Here is a 19,710-nt window from a genome sequence, read left to right on the forward strand (position 1 = left end):
CCCTCTCTTACAACACGAAAACGAAGGTGAGTTACGTCATGTGTACTGGTCGTCCGTATACGTCACTTTAGTAACCGGAGTGTACTGCATAGTGTTAATGCATATATACATGCATTTAAACTATGTGGCTGTAAGATATATTTAAATATATATCCTCATCATTATTTTCATTTGTGTAAAATTATATGAGTTGTTGGATGTAGGTTTTATATGTAAGTAAATAAATAAATAAATAAATACATTCCCGCTTGTACACAATTCAGTCTGGACTAAAGTTCAAAGGTCTAATCTATATAAGGGGTAGGAATCTAAAAAGCTATGCTTCTTCCTACTCCTTTTCGAGCATTCTTTATTGATTTATTTACTTATGTATTATTATTATTATTTATTTATGTATTTTTTCTGTTTGTTGGTTTATATTTTGCTTGTTGTTGTATGGACTTATATGTGGCACTTTAGAGTGTGATTTGTTTTGTTTTTTTCTTTTTTTTCTTTTGGATGTTCGAAATAAAGATATCAATCAATAAATCAATATATAAGCCACATTTTTACCATATGGTCCAGTACTGGGATGTCAGTGTGTCTGGGTCCACCCGATTGCTGTTGATTCTGATTGTAATGATTTCCATTTCTATTTATAGCAGCACGTAAGTATAATTACGAGTACTGACACAATCAAACATCAGAGGTCACTGCTGTGCTTCAATAGCACTTTTAATAAAACAGACATTTCATCCTCACAACAGCAATGTCTGGACATCAAGAGGGTGGGCGAGCGGGGATCTGGTGAGGGTTCCCTGCGCTTAATGGCTGATGGTCAGAAGTGAGAGGTGATTACATAAATATGTGCGAGCGCTTTCGGGTCACTGCTGAAATGCTTACAGCATGTTATCGATCGTAAACGTCAGTTTTACAGAAGTCACATAGTACATTACCTGCTGCAAAGGTGTTGTGTGTTGTGTGTTGTGTGAAGTTTACAGTGTCAGTGACACAGAAGTCATGACTCAAAGCATATCTTTTTTTCTGAGGGGGGTTATCTATTCAATTAATTATTCCATTGATTATTCCAACAATCTGATCAAATATTATTTTGCATAAAAGTGTACTTCAAAAATATTTTTGTTCCTGATTAATATGTATTAATCAATTATTGTGTATTGTTTAGTGATAAAAAACAACAACTGTTGAGCAACATCACACAAGTAGAATAGAAGTTGGACTCATCAAACTTTTTGAAACTGATCCAGTTACTGGTTTGGTCATTGTTATACAAATTAAAAACAGATATTTGTGAATAGTAAATTTGATTAAACACCAAATATAATTAGTCTGCTTTCATGAATGACTACAGAAATCGTTAATTAAATCAATAATACATCATTTTCTATAATTACTCTTGACAGGTGAACATCAGATCACTTGATCAATTTTGACAATGACGCTAAAAAAATAATTGATTATTAAAATACTCAGTCGATTAATTTGATGATCAATTACGTGTCAATTTATTGACTAATTTGGACACTTTTAGTGTGGAGTTTATCCATGTGTACACCGTACGCATTGATCAGTTGTGCAACATGGGAAACAAATGACCACTTAAAGTGCCTGCAAAGTGAAAATAAATGCCTTTTAAATGTAATGCATAACAGACGGTTGTTAACTGTCGTCTCCGTCTTTGCCGTTGTCTCCATCTTTGAAACGTTGTGGACATCTATGATCAATTTGTGAAAGCACGTCCTGCTTATGTCAACTCATTTCTGTGTGAGCCGCAAAAATATATTCACTAAAAAGCCTTCCAATATCTTCAAATATGTTAAATGTATTAGAAAATATTTTACAGAGCTTTTATTCTTTTACAGGGTTTTTATTCCTCATGGGAGGTATCGGGAATTATTTCATTAGTTTGGGTTATCTTGGGTAGTTCTGCTTGAGCTTTGAGAATTCTGCTTGGCCAACAGCCTGTAAACAACAGTGAGAAAATGAAAAGGGGTCTACATACATAAAAACTAAAAACTTCCGTGTATTCTCCGAAATAATAAAAATATGAAGCAAAGAGAACCCAAACCACAACCCTTGTCGTGCATTCCCCTTCAAATATTTACATGAAAAAGAAAATATTACATTCAGTTAATTCACTATAAAGCTAATTTGTCTGTGGCTCTTCTTTGGCCGAATTTCACATGGTTTCACATCCATTTTTAAAACAGACTTAGCTTCCTCTTCCATTGCTGAATTTTGGACCGACCAAGCCAATCATTTAGTGAGGAACAAGTCATCACCCCCTCCCCTTTTCTTTTAACCCCTCTGGTCCATATTTTTACATATCTACACAAGCAGCAATCTAACATCACAAAAACCCACCCACCCAGGAATTGCATTCACCCCCCGCCCACACCTCCCCAAAGCAACAAGTCTCCCACCCAAAATAAAAATGCAAACACTGCCCACGTCATACCCTGTTCTAAAAGAGCATGCCAAGTTAAACAATGAACACAGAAAATGTCTCTATACAGGAAAAAAAACACCCTTAAAAATGTTTTTTTGTTGTTGTTCCTGCTCCTAAAATGTTGGACCTGACTTCATTTGGGACTTTCTCTGGGGTGATGGGAGCCTGCATCTGACTGAGGAAAGTTCTCTTAGGGCTTTTTAGAGGGCAATGTTATCAGGGTGGTGTGCGGAGATTCCTGTGAGGCCACCTGCCGTGAGGTTTAGGGGCGAGTGAAAAGGAAAATTCTGGACTGGTTGGTTGGTTGGTTGGTTGGTTGGTTGGTTGGTTGGTTGGTTGGTTGGTTGGTTGGTTGGTTGGTTGGTTGGTTGGTTGGTTGTGTTTCTGTTGTTGAGTCAGAGGTGACGGGGGCTTGGGTGGCCATTGTGGTAGAGCTTCTGCTTGATGTGCACCATGTTGCCACTGGAGTCGTCCAACTGTCGGAGCTGGGCCCTACGACGCAACTCTCGAAGGTTGCAGAATTGCGGCAGCCAAGACCAGGACGGCGTATCTAGAGAAGAGACGAGAGATGATATGGTGCTCTCATGACACTGCTCAACAATTTTCTTAATCAAAGATGCAAATAAACTTTGGTAAATTGATGTAAAATGTTTAATAGTATTACTATTAGTAATATTTATTAATTAGTGCTTTGATTCAGCAACAGGTGTGATATTCTCTGAAACATTCCAGCTATAAATAATGGGTAAAATATGTATTGCACAGGTTTATATCGGTCAAACTGAAAAACAAAAAATGAAAATATCTCAAAAACCCCATGTGCTAGAAAAAAAAAAGTGAAAACATTTTGATTGTCCAACGCTGTTCCGAGACAATTTTGAATTTTACTCACCATCGGATCAAAAAGGTATTTGGTCCAATAGGAAATTGAACATCACTCGTGGTTGTGATTCTACTTTGTACAACTGGTACTGGCCAAAACTTAAGTGCGCAATTTAAAACTTAAATTGCAAGTGAAAGTGAATGTTCAAAATGTACCGGGGACATTAAAATGCCATGTCATATCACATGAGCTTTCACAACAAAAACTGTGTTTCCAAGTAAAGTGAGATTGTGTTTCCGAGTAAAGTGAGATTGTTCTTTCACTAATTACTCTTCTTTGCAGCTTTTTGTGCGCTGGAAGGGGCTACTTGCACAAAAAGACCCAGAATCGCTCGCATGAAAGTTTTACTCATTTGCGCAGCATAAAAATGACTTATTGCACTCGCACAGACTTTGGACTGGAGTCGCTGAGGTCGTTTAGCCCCCCAGCTTTATCATCGCTCTAATAACATTTAATTCTGGGAAGTACAAAGGAGCTTTCTCACACTGCCAGGGTGCACCGTCTTGGATCTATTTCTTATGATATCCTATCATAGATATGAAGGTTGAAATTATATTTCAGCCCGGCAGCCAAAAGAACTTTTTTGTGTTCACATGAAGGAAATGAACCTTGACTGTTCAATTTCTGAACAAAAAGGAAGTAGAGTGAAATGTTGATGCCTTGAATTATTGCTATTTTTGACAAAAAGTTGATATTTGGTAATCTAGTAGTAGTGCCTGGGGAAAACCCTGAATCTCAGAATTCAAAATGCATAAAATAAAGCCCAATAAAGATAAGACCATTTGCCAGCATAAAAGCCGCACAGTCAACGACCAGTGGCCACACGGGCCGGGGGCCAACACTGATGAATTTTGGAGGTGTGAGGTGAGGAGTGGGGCAGACATTTTCACTTGTCAGGTTCTAAAGTGAAGGAGGTGAAGCGAGGCCCCGGGAGACAGGAGGAGGGAAGGGCCTGGACCGCAAATGGCCCGGCTAAAGGATGAGTGGCAAGAGGAGGCGAAGCGGAGGCGATAGCGGTGAAGTTTAGCGAGGATGGAGTGTGTGTGCGGGATGGAGAGAAGGGGGGGAGTTATTTATAGCTGTGAATGGGCCATGCTGTCCACAAGGACTGCTCTGAAGGGTATCCGGAGCAAAACGGGGGCAAACAAAGACAGGTCCCTCATTTGAATAAAAGCATGAAGATGACAATGCATGGCTTGGAAAATTCAATTTACAATTTTTTTTTTATCATTTCAAGTTGAGGGGAAGTACTTTACCGTTATTGTCTTGTTGTGAGATGTTTACAGAAAATGAAGAAATGGGGCACAGAGCCAATCACAGCGTTTGTGTGCGTTCGTCTGCGTGTGTGTGTGTGTGTGTGTGTGTGTGTGTGTGTGTGTGTGTGTGTGTGTGTGTGTGTGTGTGTGTGTGTTTTCCTCACTTGCCATTCCAGCTGTTCACTCGCTCTTATTCTATTTTTAGAATTGGGTGGAGGAGAGAGCGGTGTGTAAGTGGGGGTGGGGCTGTGACAGCACCTTCATCCTGAGCCTCCCTCCACCTCCACCAACACACGTACGCTGAAAGCCTTCCTCTTGTTGTCGGCCTCACCTCCACTTCATCGCTGTGTGGCTAAATGCGTGTGACCCAGCATAAGCGTCTCGCACACACACATAAAGGTTTATACACAGGGGGCATTCCCGCCCTGCACAAAAAAGGAACACTCTTTGTACTATCTGGATGTTTTTGCATTTCCCACCACTGAAGCATTGATTCTGAGTACCCTAATGTCTTCACCCTTAAAAATGCAGAACTAAAAACAACACAACACAACAAGAAAAATTAGCTGTTTTGTGCTAAAACCAAACTGGGTTGTTAACCCAGCATTTTTAAGGGTGTACCATGCATGTTTTTGAAATGTGGGAGGAAGCCATAATATTTTAAATTTTGTTATTCCCGATGGAAAAAGTTTGTTTGGCCCCGCCCCAAAGTTGGAGGTTAATCAGTGTCACCAACCTTTCCAGTAATTTTAAAAACTGAGGAACTGAGGCCCCAGCTTGCACAGAATGTTCACTCATCTTTTTTTGTGGAACTTCCTGCCAGTTTGTGCCAAACGACTGAATGCATTCCATATTTAGATGTGAAAGCAGATGGTGGTTCAAACCTAAGAACATTGTGGATGTTTTATTATCCAGCTCACTGGCTATTGTGCAATCAGAGAGCACATTGAACAGCTATAAGGGAAAAAGGAAATAAGAGCTCAACTATCATGCTTAATTGGATTCAAACATATGACATGAAAAAATATAGATAGTGATGATGATGCAGATTGTGTGACTGGGGTCACTTACAGGACATAAATACACAAACGAGGGTACCACAAAATGGTAGTAAGATGGGGCAGCAAGGCCTTCCTTGATGGCCTAAAAAATATCAGGAGCAATGACTTAATTTACAGTGAAGACTGAGCCCTGCTATGATTAGAAAAAAATCCAACTGACTTTCACCCGAAGATTTATAATTATCAATAGACGCCACAAGACAGCGAAAAATCACTGTTTTTCTATCAGGCAAGGAGTGTTGGAATTTTTTTCCCTCTAATCAAATGTCAATTTCTGTGTGCAGACAAGTCAGTCTCTTCTGCCCAAGGCCTTCAGAAAAACTAGTGCTGGCCAACCTCACATGGGGTTCCACAATTGTACTGTTTAAGGATTTGGAACATCCATCAATCTATCTTCTATACTGCTTATCCTGCTCAACATCACGGGGAGCTCAAGCTAGCTGACTATAGGTGAAAGGCAGACTGCACCCTGGAGTGGTTGCAGGGCACATAATGTATGAAACACACAACCATTCACGCTCACATGCGCTTTATCACTGAGAAGGAACTGAACCCCCGTTGCCCGTGCCAAAGTCAGATGAATGAAAGTCAGTGACTGATTCGAAGCATAGCTGTACGTTTTGTAACTACAGAAAGTACAAGGAAGTTACATTGAGGTCAAACAATTAGTCCCATGGGGCACTGAACTGTCACTCATAGTAAAGGGCTTCACTCTCTTGACTTCAGTGTGCAGCGTGGGTTCGTGTCGGCCTGAATGTGAGTGTGAATGATTGTCTGTCTCTATTTGTGCCCTCAGTTTGACTGGCAGCCAGTCCAGAGTGGAGTCTGCCTTTCGCCTAGAGTTAGCTGGGATAGACTCTAAGATAAGCATTGCAGGAGATGGATGGATGGATGGATGGATGGATGGATGGATGGATGGATGGATGGATGGATGGATGGATGGATGGATGGATGGATGGATGGATGGATGGATGGATGGATGGATGGATGGATGGATGGATGGATGGATGGATGGATGGATGGATGGATGGATGGATGGATGGATGGATGGATGGATGGATACTGAACTTTTGAGGAACAGAAATTAGTGACGTAGTGGTTATTACAGCTCTGAAAAAAAGTGCACCGTAGAGATCTTGCTCCAGAGTGAGCTCACAAAGTGCCATTTGAGCAATATTAGAATTGACAAGGTTATTCAAATGAATGATCAATTGTTTTGACAGCAGATAATCATCAGCAAGATAAAATTTCCATTCTCTCTGCATGTCTGCACCCTAATTGTGTTTTGGTATCTACTCAACCCTTCAAGAAATATATACATCTAGTCTGACATGTTGTTCAGTGATCAACTTGAGAAAATGAAAGATGCACGATAACTTCACAGATTTTTTTGGGGACTGTAAACCCAAGTCGCAACATTCTTTCCCCAGCTTTTAACCCTTGCAGTCTAATTAGCGATGGATTTTCCAAATCCCAGCAATATCACATTCTTGTCTATTCTTAGCTTCTCTTTAAGTACAAAAAACATGTTTAACTGTCAATGATTTTTTTTTATGAGCTCCATATCAAATTGTTAACTGTTGACATTTTTAAATCAACACACCTCGAAGAATTCGGACGGGTATTCAGATAAGCTCTAACTAAGCTCGTAGACCTATCATGTCAAATGCAATTTGATATTGTAGCTGTGGTGCTAGCTGTATTTTCGCACCTCTTTTACTAAGTGCCTTGTTTACTTTTTCCAGTGAGGATGACGTGTTCTGTTCAAGCTCGATCTTCAGTATTCAGAGTCAGACTGTGCAGTGGGAGCCAAGCGGGTCTGAAACCAAAGGGCATCTTACCGTAGTAGCGGCTCGACCTCCAGGCCCTGACGGCGCAGTGCAAGACGCCATCCAGCCACAGCAAGAGCCAGCTGATGCAGAAGCCCAGCAGCAGGCCCAGCATTAAGTCCATCTCTTGCTTGGTCACACTGTCACTTACAAAGTAGTTCTCTGAGGAGTCCACCAGGGAATGGTCCCCATCGTACGGAATGACATAGTGCACATGATGTCTGTAAGGAAAGACACACGCCTGTTAGAGTGACTGTGTGCTATGTAGAGTACTGTTCAGGAGGCTTCAGAGAAATTCAAGTCAAGAAATGTTTTTGCCCATTTCGGGGCGGCCATTTTTGTCCTGTACGGCCACTTGCTGTCAACTGCAAATGACATTGCAGTATCTAACCACAGCCACGGCGCAAATATTTTCGAGTTCATGCCATAAGATGTTCTCAACTTGAGCCTTTAGGCACTTTGATGTCATTTTCACTCGACAGCAAGTGGCAAAATGAGATTAATAAAAAAATTGTGAATTTTTCCGCTTGATTAATTTCTCACAAATGCAAAATTAACCAGAATACCATCTTTAAACTAGAATTTGTTTTACTTAACTTCCACTTTAAGACGTCACTAATGTTGTTATGACCTCTTTGACACCTAAACCATAATTTAGTCACATACAGTTGATAGCAATATTTAACAATGCAGCCCATAGAAATGATCCCCCCTAAATCGTAATACTAATAATGTCATCGATATCCATCCATCGATCCATCAATCCATCCATCCATCAATCAATCCATTTTCTGTACAATTTGGAACCTATCCCAGCTGACCTTGGGTGAGAGGCAGAGTACACCCCAGATTGCTTGCCAGTCAATCATAGGACACATATAGACAAAAAGTTGCACTTACATTCACACCATCACTGAATGAGCTGAACCTCGACACCAAAAATGATATAGTAACATACACTGTTGCCTATAGTTATGGTAATTAAAATTAACACTGTCTTAGCAATCCATTTTCCTACAGCACTTGTTTTTATTAAGGTCACTGGTAAACTGGAGACTAAGCCAGTCAATCACATATAGACAACCATTCACGCTCACATTCACACCAGTGGACAAGTGTCCTCAATGAACCTAATAAGAGCTGAGATACGAACCCAGAAACCTCACTGACACAAAAATAAAGCTTATACTGGCTAATGCTACTGAGAAATCAAAGCCTTCATGACAAGGTCCCCAAACCTACTGTATGCAGCGCGGGGTGGATTCAAATACAAAACCTCTGTGACAGTGAGGAAGACAGGCTAACCACTCAACCACGGCACTGAACTTACTAAATCCAAATTAGAAACTTTTCTTCTTACTGTCACTGTGGTCCCACCACCTTGTATTCCCTCGTGTTCTCCCAATGTCATCCCTCTCTGTCACTCCAGGTTTCCTTTTCCCTAGTTGCCTTGGAGTCTCTAGAGTCTTATTGTGTTTGATAAAATTCTTTCGTGTCTTTGATAGTTTGTTCCTCCTAATTCTTTCATGTGTGGCTCTCGCTTCAACTTTTGATCATTATTCAGCTGCTACTTCCGTAGTCAGCTGTTGATTCCTATTTTAATTGCATATACAGCATACAAATTGGAAATCTTATTCCTGTAGATCAAATGGTTCATTCTCTTGGTAGGAAGTGCCACCACGGTCCATAAACACCAAAACATATATTTCCACATAGTTTTGGTCCACCATAGATTGACATCATTGTCATTCAGTTTCGCACTGAGAATCTGATTGAAATGAAAATGCATCTTAACATGCAGTACTGTGATACGAAAATAAATTCAAGTGTGGTATTGCAAGACTGTACCGGTGTTGAATATTTTTTCTATATGTTAACAAATGTGTTATTCTGATTTCTCTAATAAAGTTAAAACAGAATACGTATTGGAATTTAAAATATGTACACAAAATGTTATTTTGTTATCTTATTCTGATATTTGGTGACACATTTAAAATAATACTCTTATTGTATACAATTTTAATAGAATATTTTGAGGAAAATTGAGTGGCAGCTAATGTATGCCAGGTTTCATCTCATAACAGAGCAGTGTAGGTTGCCAAGTGAAATGACACTGACTGTGTCCTCCAGGCTGACAAGGTGAAGCGTGTGGGCACCGTGACTCGTCCGCGCTCATCAGGTGGACCAGCGTACATCTGCACGAGTCACGCGCCAGACAAACTGACCGAATATCGATGGAGCAGGCATTCATGTGTGTACTCCAGTGATGTACTAAGTGATTAATGCTCAGCTTTAATTGACACTGTTAATTTATCAGTGGTTGTAGTTTGCAGTATAAGTAATCTATTGTGTGTAAAAGGTACCTCTGAAGAAGAATGCCCCCTTTCGGTTGGGTTTTATTTTATTTTTTTTTTGTGCAAAGCCTATTGTGAAAAGAAGCAGCATCCACAATGGGTGAATAAAAAGAATGTGCATCGGATGTTAAGTGAAGTAAGCAAACTGGTTTCTAAAGCAGTAAAGGTTTTCAGCATCACTTCTTTTTAATGTCAGGGTGCACTGCTTGATTATTAGTTCTCCTGTGATTAACTTCTTGCATTTGTGCGATTTAAAAAGAAAGTTTAAAAAGTGAGATGAAATGTTTTTTACAACTTTATCTTTGGCTTTATTTTGTATACAGCACACCTACTCTTTGGCATAAATGTGGACCTACCCTAGTCCTTCTCAAATGGTGAGGCGTGCCCGCAATGCCGTAGGCGTGCGTCCAACCCCAGGAAACGTTTTTTCGGCTTTCTTTAAAATGTAATTACACATCTACTGCACTAGGTGGCAGTAGCGCTCTCATAGTCAGAGTGCACTGGGAGTGTTAGCACTAAGGAATAGTTTTGTTTTCTAAAACCACCACGCACAAGGAAAAACAACCAATCCAGGGCTCCAGATTAACTTTTTTATTCCATTATGTGCATTCGAAGAAGGTCGGAGGTCAGACTTAGCCCTCTCGAATTTTCCCAGTTGTGACCTCAAAGCGTTCGAGGCGAATGTCAACAACAAACATGGATGATGCTGATAAGATTGTTTGTTGTTCTCGTTTATTACAACATATTTTGACCTCCAGCAAAATGTGAGGGGCAGACTAATGTTTTCGCACTGTCTTGATTATTTTAGGGGCAAAATGCAACCATTTAGGGACACTCTGGAGCCCTGCAATTGGAGAAAGAAGGCATGACTGATGAGGTGTCAATTATCTATCAAATACCCCCCTCAGCACCAGGCTGTTACCCCTGAAAATTTGTAATGAATGAAGAATATTAATTGTATCAATTTGAAGTTTTATTCATTGAGATGACATGGGGTGTTCCCACGAGTGCATAACAAAGATTGACACTTCAAAAGTCTTCCATTTCAGATTTTTTATACATCCTCCGGTGCATTAGTCTTATATATCAAATTACAGATGGGGACAGAGACTGCAGCATTTTTTTTCCCCGACAGATGAGATTCATCATTTATTAAATTGCTTGTCTACTTGATTTGATCATCTGTAGTCAAAACAAACAATCACTAGGCGACAAAGTTTGAGATGAAAACAAGCCTACGAAAAAGGTGTCACTGAATAAAAAGGGCATACTCAACTTTTGGTTGCACGTGAATAATATGTGGTAAATTGGTGTAATTTTCTACTCTTTTCCTAAAAAAATATTCGTATCATGTTAATTTAAGACATCTTGATCATGTGCAATATGTACTTGTCTGAATTACGTACATCCAAAATATCCAAAGATTTTTTTTTCAGTGTTCAACAAAGTTCTGTATTCTATACACATGTGAGGCACTGTAAATTTTATCTCTGAGAAAAGTGCTACATAAATAAAAGTGACTTACCTAAGTAGGTCAAAATATTGCAATTGAGGGTTCAACAGCTTTGTGATGCAATGCTGTTGAAAACCCCAATCATTGTAAACATGATGTTAAATTAACAGCATTATTATTTGTGCTAAAGCATATTGTTTTTCCACACAGCACTTGCGTTGATTCAAATTAGAGCACTTAATGCTGTAGGAAGTACAATACTATAGACGCAGCCTGCTGTTTTAATGTCAAATTCAGTGTGAATGGATGCAACAGTGCAGAAAAGAGGACAATGTCTGCCCTGCAGTATCTGACACCCTTCCAGTTAATAGAAATGCATTCTTCTGCATCTTAATGAATACATGGATGACTTGATTGCTGCTGCTACCCCCACCAAAACACTCAAAAATTCACTCTCTTTTAGCACATCTTCAACCACATCCACCACCCTCTATTTTTTAGGCCCGTATAGAGTGCATGTGCACTTGAAGCTCACACTCCATCACCTATTTATGGCGCCTCCGACACACACACACCTTGGCAAGACTGCATGCAGCAAAGGCGTTTACAGTCGACGCATGCAAAACACGCCTCGGCCAGCAGTACATGCTTTCTGTGTTGGAATACGCGCAGGCAGTAGACAGCTTTGCGGAGCTCCATCGCACCCAAACCCCCGCTCCCGGGCCTACCCCGGGCCTCCTCATAACAAATCGATGGGTAAAGCATGAAAAAGAGCATCGCGCGCACGCACGCTCGCGCGCGTGCACACACACGACGGCGTTTATTACCTCCCACAGTTGCAGTGACAGACGCGGTCCTCCCCTCGTAGATGTGGCAGGATGTAGTTGTGAAAGCGATCCAGTAGTGCGTTCATGTCCATTAAACAGGCGATCGCCTGAAAACACACATGCCAGTGAGCTGGGACATGACGAGAAGGGGGAAAAAAAGATCTGAATTATCTCGCAGATGAATATTAGCCGAAAATAACCCTCACGGGGAGAGGTTAAAAAGAGAGAGAAGACCCTCCAGATTCTAAGATGAGCAGGAGGATGGAGAGAATGTGGAGGGGAGGGGGGCATGGATGAAAATGGATTATTTATTTATGAAGGAAGGTGATTATAAAGGCAGGCAAACTTAAATTGAGCGGCTGTAAGGTTGTATTTGATTCAACTCAATTTCGTAGAACACTACCACCACCACCACCATCCATGGGAGGCATGTGTAGGGTGTAGTCTTACCATAACAACTGAAGCACCCAGAATCATAAAAATCATGGTGGTTGTGATCATATGCATCCAAACTTCCCAACTGGCCCGCCACCACTCGTCCTCTCTCTCTCTCTACTCCGGCTGGGCTCTGCAGGGCTCCCCCTCCTCATGGAGCCGCTTCACAGCCAGCCCCTGGCTCCCGGTGTAGGCTACCCGGGGTACCCCTCCCACCCTCCCTTCTTTCCTCCTCCGGTGTCCTCTTCCGTTCTATACGGCAAGCAGCAGTGGGCCCTCGCCGTCCAACGACACCCCCTCCCCGGTGTCTCGTATGCGGCTGCCTTCTAATTAAGAATGCAAAAGGATCCGGTCTTTTCTCAATCCATCTTGAAAATCAAATGGAGAAAATGAAAGGGTATCCTCGCAAAAAGGGAGTGCTTCGCTATCCGTTCTCCCTCGGCCCGGGATATTCCACCTCAGTACCGGCAAAGTCTGTCCTCCATGGGGCCAAAACGATGACTTTCCTCCGGATGGATGTGTCAAAGATGCGCACCGACGACTCTTCTCTCAGCCGACATGGGAGTCTCAATCTGCGAGCTGGTTTGACTCACGCTGCGCCCCAAGTCCTGGTCCGAATCTAGCTGTATCGACGCCCGGAGCCACACGCACATGACGAGACTAACCCATCCTGGACCCCCGGCAGCAGCAGCAGCTCAGACCAAGACCAGCACCCACTCCCACGACGGTGCGCGCGCGCCACTGCATGGTAGTGGGCGGCGGTGTGGAGGGGAGGGAGGGAGGGGGAGAGGAGGAGTGGGCAGGACATTCACTTCATTATAATGGTACACTTGCTCAATGCAAAATGTCTGCATTTTTGAATTGTGTTTAGCGCCAAGACAGGGGTGTTCAAACTACAGCCCGCGGGCAGTTGCGTTTGCAACCGCAACATTTGCTAAAAATAATATTTGACATGGATCGGAGTATTCACTTTTTTAAAAAATTGAAGGATGGTGGTGGGGTCATCAAAACTGTGGCTGTATCAATAGAAAACATCTGTATAGTGAACGTCTCGGGGAGAAAATGTCTTATTGTTGAAAAACAATATTGTGGCGAGTGTTATATTTTCAAACGCTGAAGTGGGCATGAGTAGAAATAGCCATGTGAATTTTGATAACAATTGGTCATAGTTTGCTGACATTAACTGACAATGAGCTTGTATGCGTGAAGCATTTTAGACTGTCGTGAATCGTTCCACTTCACTCGCAAGTCTCCATTCGCTGTCCTTTGTTGACATTTATTGGCAGTCCAATCTGTTCACTCTTTTTTTAGTTTACTCAATGTGCTATACATACATTGATACAAATGTAAAGATGGGTCGCTCGCATTTGGTTGACTGCTGATGGCCTTGAAACTATGAAATGCTCCTTTAGAACACCCACCAAGCGGTGGAGATGTGCAAGTATGTGCTGCATGCTTCTACTGATGCAATTTTTATGCCCTTGCCTCACTGTGAATTTGATTTAGTAAACATTAGGTCTATTGCGTCTCAGCCCACGCCTCCTCCACAGCACATTCTCCAACAGTGTGGAGTCATCAGGAGGAGAAGGTGACGAGTAGATTTGCTAAGAGCTGAGAACAGAAGGTGGGCTGTTATTTTCTTTCGGAGTTAAAATAATAGCCAAACTGGACTCTCCTTCTTTAGTCAGTGTCTGCACAATTTGAATATTATAATGAATGTAATGTAACACCTGATATAACAAAAGTGGCAGTGAAATGTACTTAGCGCATTGTATTGATAAATTAGTATCAAAAAGGGACTTTTGTTGAATTTGACTACACTACAAGATATATTTTTTTTACCTTGGAGTGAAAGCGAACTGGTTTGCTTTACTTCCGGGTGACGTATGCGGAAGTACTTCCAACATTTCGCGTGACGTAGCGAGACAACCAGAATCTTACTCTTCAAATGCAAACGCGTTGACAACTAAATCGTGTTAAAGTAAGTAACTGTTACAAACTGTATCTACTCCTCCATTTGTTTGTCTTTCGGAACAAGTTTGCTTTTCAATGATTTGTTACGTAATTACTAGCTGTGAAGTGCTACTTGCTAGCATAGCTGTGAAAGTTGATGCGATTGAACGCATGACTTTGCCAAACATGATCACTTTTCTTTTACTATTGAACCTTATGGCGCTCATGGTTATTGAACAAAATGTACGTGCAATTAAATAATTGTTTGGCTTGTTAAAAAACATTACAATTGAACTAATAAGAAGTATACTTTTTCCTTTCCTCAAATGTCCTTTTGTTGTATTATTGAAGGAATAAATTGAAGCAAATCATCTCACCACATGTATTAACTTCTATAAATAAAGCTGGATTGATTAATTTAAAAAATATATATTTTACTGTTGTATTGTTTTGTTTTACTCTTGTGCATTCAATAGTTGGTTTTATATTGTATTTGTATTTCCTTTTTGGATGTTTTACAAGATAGTTTTCTAGAAGTTAAGTAAAAACTACAATCGATTATTTTATAGATACAGATTTATGTCGTTTGTTTTAGATTTGTCTCAGCAATCAGCTTGTTTTCATTGTTGCCCCACCTTGATTTCTGTAATTCTGTGACTGGTTTTGCAGAGCTGTTACGGAACATGTCAGCAAAACACACAGCCAAGCCTTCACGGAGCAACAAGAGAAATGAACTGGAACGAAAGAGAGACGAGCGGTCAGCGCGCCGGGCGCTCGCTAAGGCCCGTAAGAATCGTCCTCAGGATGGCAATGATGAAGCAGCAGCAGAGTTTCTCAGTTTCTCCACTCAGCTACAGGCAATGGGACTGATGCTGAGAGAAATCCCCGGTGATGGGTAAGTAGTGGAAGTGACAAAGAAATGTCCTTATTTTTATGAACACATGCCTATTCATGAAATTTGTCTTGTGATGTGTCAAATTCCCATCACCGTATTGAACAAACGCGCATCGATAGTGGCCTACACTGGAGCATTGGGTGACGTGACTCTCTGGGAGCAGTTCAGGGTGTCTTTGTTTTGTTCAAGGACACCACAGCTGTGGGTCCGGGAGGGGGATCTTGGGGGTTTGTAGTCCTTCGCCACATCCTCTCCAGCTCTTTCTTCTCAACAGTGGTGGGAGCGTTTTGCACTTCAGTAGATTTTTCAGGTACATGTACTTTTCAAAATTCATTTGTCTGACTCTTTAACTTTTTCGCCCTAAAATGTTCCCTGCAGAAATTGTTTGTTCAGAGCTCTCGGAGACCAGTTAGAAGGTCATTCTCGATCTCACCTGGAGCTACGTCAGGAGACTGTTGACTACATGATGTCCCATCGACAAGACTTTGAACCCTTTGTAGAGGACGATATCCCCTTCCTGGAGCACTGTAAGAAAATAACTCTGTTATTCAAACCCAGAACATTTGACTGTGAGGCATATTTGGTACAAGACCCAAATTAGACATTTTCTTCCTCGGAGACCCAAGCTTACTAAAATAGATCACATCAGCATCACGTCAACATAGAGCAATGATAAGTAAGACAAAATAAAATAAATTATTGAAGCAAAAAGCCACTTGTGTCATGATTGGGAAAATAGTTTGTACAGTATGTATACTTAGATAAAAACTAACGCATAACCAATTGTGGTTCTCAAGCCAAACTTTGGGAAACGTTGCATTTGTGAAGAGACAAAATGTATATACCTTTTCCTTTCACGCATAGTGTCCAACCTGGCACAGCCTGGAACATTTGCAGGCAATGACGCTATCGTGGCTTTTGCTCGCAGTCAGCAGGTGAAAGTGGTCATCCATCAGCTGAACACACCACTTTGGGAGGTGAGGCCAGGAAGGATTTTTTTTGAAAAACACATTTTTTGCAACTGCATGCAACCAAAGTTTATGCAAAGACTGTCTTCCCTCTTGATTTACCTCATTTGTTTTGGCTGGCAGATAAACGGTACAGAGAAGCAGATGTGTAGAGAACTACACATCGCATACCGCTATGGGGATCATTACGACAGCGTGAGGCGCATCGATGAGAACACAGAGTCTTGTGGTCAGATACACATTCAGGTATATCTTGGACGCCACGAATGAAGTGTACTAGAGTAAAGGAATTTACAGCTCATAAATCCTGCAAAACCACACGAGCATTTTGATTTCCAATATTTCTGAATTACAACAAAATAAAAAAACAACAGATGTTTTATCATCCAGTTTCCATACTGCTTTTAGTCATTTGAAATATCTAATACTCAATTTGTTCTCTGAGATGCAGCATTCATTTTATGCAAATGATAATGAAAGTGCCCCCCCCAAATGTATTGTCAAAATAAATTATATTTCAACATTTTAACAACCACAGTAATGCAAAGGGTAACCAGAGTTCTCCCATCAGATTGGGCCAGCAAAGGCCTGGTTAGAGTGAACCCTCACTAGGGTGAGCGATCAAGCTCATCTGCAAAAATCTGAAAATAATTGGCCGCTCCATAAAATGGGTTTGTAATTGTGTGTGGATGGCAGCAAAGCACTTCAAACAAAGAGGACCATAGCACTGGGCAAGAGCAAATTTTAATCAGCAATCGCTTTGTGTCTTAACATTTATTCTTGATGTTGATTTGGAAAAAGAAAAAGAAAAAAATCATATCCGGTTGATGAGATATTTTCATTTTTGCCATTCTCAGGTGTCCAGCAAGCAGAAAAAGGAGGACAAAAGACACAAGAAGAAGCAGCGTCAAGAGGAACGAAATAGACTCAAAGTCCTCAACAGACGCGACCAGAACCAGAAACTACCAGAGGCTGTCACTTTAATACCAGCTCTAAACACGCTCAGTATATGAGACTGACATACAGACCAAAAAAAGAACTGCTGGTGAATAGTGTTTTCTCAAAAGAACTTTGCACAGTCAAATTTGATGAAGAGTCTCCCAAGGTGACATTAAGAGTGCCTGCTAATATGGAGCTTGGAAAAGACACAGTGGGACAAACCTCATCTTTGAGCATTCTTGTGTTTGTGCCAAGACCTGATTTTTACAAACATTAAGTTCGTGTGTGCACACATACGATTATTTCTTGAAATATGTTTTTCTAGGGTGGGGGGTAAATTTGCTGAAGACTGAATTCACTTTGATTCTCCAGATGAATGGTTTGTTCCATCTGACCAAAGGAATAAGAGCAGGAATCATACCACAAACCGTTATGCACCCCATTTTTGAGGACTCATAATCTAAATGCTGATGATATACGTATTCATGTATAGTCAGACATTATTTATTTATCAAATAGTATTTAATTTTACGTTATCCAAGTTTATAGCAACACAACTGAGCATGAACAAATGGTTGCTAAATTTTTGAAAAATAAAGGGGGGCCGGGGGACCCAAGAGTGTTTGCTCATTATCTAATACTCTGCAGTGGCATTCTTAAGGATAAAGTGCAGACTACTGCCCAGGTTGGTCAACAAAAGAGACACTAAATGATGTTATTAAATATTCTATCAGGATACATTCTGGTAAAATTGTATTGTTTTTCTTAGTTTGTTCATCTGTCACTATGTTAGGGAATTATGAAGCGGCCAGGCTGTATAGTTTTCGCAGTCGTGTGATGGGCATGTATCTTTGTTTTTGTTTTTTGGGGGGTGGGGGTGTCCCAGGCCATTTACCTTATTCTTATTGTCTTAAATACAAAACGACAAACAATTGTTACATACACAAGAAGACAAAATGAATCTCGTTAACCAAAGTAAATCTTTTCTTTAACAAGGTGGACTAATTATGGTTTGCGTTTAGTTTGCAGGCTACATTCTGGTTCATAGAGAACTGATGTAGACTTGATGTGGACTGACGAGGTGCAACAAAGTGCATTTTTTTTGGTAGAATTCTTTTTTTTTTCCTTTCTTGGTGGTAGAGGTAAAATACACAACTCACAAAAGGCTTTGGATATTGGGCTATAAATTCAAATTTTGGGATGAATAAAATCCACAACTTTTACAGTTAAGCTATCATGACCTTTCTAAATGTTGGTAAAATTGTCTCTACTTTATGCACACTTTGTTCCTGCTATATTCTAAAAAGGGGATCCCAATGGTAAAAATGTGTGGGGGTTTTTGCTCCAAGGACATCCACTTGTATGTATGCCACTGCAATATGCATGGAAACAGTTTGGAATGTTTCTTTACTGGGACATAATTGCTTCACTGAATAATTTAAGATACAGTAACACGCATGTTAGCACAATCTGTGAGTCGATGGGTGGTTGACCATGCAGTGCCTTTGGCTCTGGAAAAAATGATTCATTTTCAAGATTATATAAAGCAGGAGTGAGGAACCTTTTTGCTATCAGGACATTACAACATTTATGAAGAGCAATCGATACAATGATTAAACAAATATTTATATTTTGTTTTTTTTATTTTTAGACAAGTTTCAGAAGCATTGATTTGTCTTTTTGTTGTTGTTACCAGCCCAAAATAGGGTTGAGGGACTGTAACTCTACGGTTGTCAAGTGTAATGGAACGGAGGACGTGGAACCCCCTTGAGATGAAGCAGCACAACTCACTTAGCCCATTATTCCTGAAACATAACCTAATTATAAACTATTGACTCTTAGCGGAACCATGCCAATTTCATGTCATTGGAGATAAGAGTCATTGGACTGGGAGATGATATTAAACCTTGTCGCCCCACTCAGCTAATCTAATTGGACACCAGCAAGGAACACTGACCAAGAATAGCAAGTGGAGTCTGGTTAAGGTCAAATACATCAAGACAGTAGGGAATGTCAGGAAATGGAATATACGTTATAACATGCGGTACATTGATATCCTAGACCAGGGATCACCAATGTTCTAAAAATTGCTTAGTGGTGAAGGGACACTGTGACTTCCTAGGAATGTTGTAGAAGTGAATTATGTACTGTGAAATACTTTTAAAAAAAGAACAGGTTTCAAAAAATGGTTTAAAAACAACAAAATGGGTTGTTTTTTAATCACAATGTTGGTTAATGAGTATTGATTAAATGAGGATAACAACAGTTTAGTCATGGTGTGCAGTCTCAATTATATTTTTACACTATATCCAAACTTTATATCTTTTAGCTTGAAAAACAAAAAATTGTTTTGGCCAAAAAAGCTTCCACTTCCCTGAGATTCATTATTGTTGTAAATTCAAATGTCT

At 40.5% G+C, this 19,710-nt stretch overlaps 2 protein-coding genes across 4 annotated transcripts; one reads left to right on the top strand and one right to left on the bottom strand.

Moving 5' to 3' along the window:
• Positions 1-689: 689 nt before the first annotated feature.
• Positions 690-14,483, bottom strand: tmem240a (transmembrane protein 240a). 2 transcript variants are annotated; one of them, XM_049755379.2, is made up of 5 exons: positions 14,390-14,428; positions 12,563-13,288; positions 12,113-12,219; positions 7,491-7,699; positions 690-2,999 (listed from the first exon to the last, which is right to left on the bottom strand). In XM_049755379.2, exons 2-5 carry the CDS (start codon positions 12,617-12,619, stop codon positions 2,845-2,847), a joined length of 528 nt encoding a protein of 175 aa, XP_049611336.1. In that variant the 5' UTR covers positions 12,620-13,288; positions 14,390-14,428; the 3' UTR covers positions 690-2,844. The 2 variants fall into 2 exon arrangements, with proteins under 2 accessions (XP_049611336.1, XP_049611337.1); XM_049755380.1 differs by lacking the exon at positions 12,563-13,288 and having other exon boundaries at positions 14,390-14,483.
• Positions 14,364-19,572, top strand: otud3 (OTU deubiquitinase 3). Of its 2 annotated transcripts, none has more exons than XM_049755369.1 (6): positions 14,364-14,528; positions 15,170-15,395; positions 15,774-15,922; positions 16,260-16,372; positions 16,487-16,609; positions 17,221-19,572. In XM_049755369.1, the coding sequence occupies exons 2-6, from the start codon at positions 15,184-15,186 to the stop codon at positions 17,374-17,376; spliced, it is 753 nt and encodes a 250-aa protein (XP_049611326.1). In that variant the 5' UTR covers positions 14,364-14,528; positions 15,170-15,183; the 3' UTR covers positions 17,377-19,572. The 2 variants fall into 2 exon arrangements, with proteins under 2 accessions (XP_049611326.1, XP_049611327.1); XM_049755370.1 differs by lacking the exon at positions 14,364-14,528 and adding an exon at positions 15,585-15,705 and having other exon boundaries at positions 15,260-15,395.
• The last annotated feature ends 138 nt before the right edge of the window (positions 19,573-19,710 follow it).

Source organism: Syngnathus scovelli, chromosome 2 (genome assembly GCF_024217435.2).
Source record: "Syngnathus scovelli strain Florida chromosome 2, RoL_Ssco_1.2, whole genome shotgun sequence".
NCBI classification, from domain to species: Eukaryota; Metazoa; Chordata; class Actinopteri; order Syngnathiformes; family Syngnathidae; genus Syngnathus; species Syngnathus scovelli.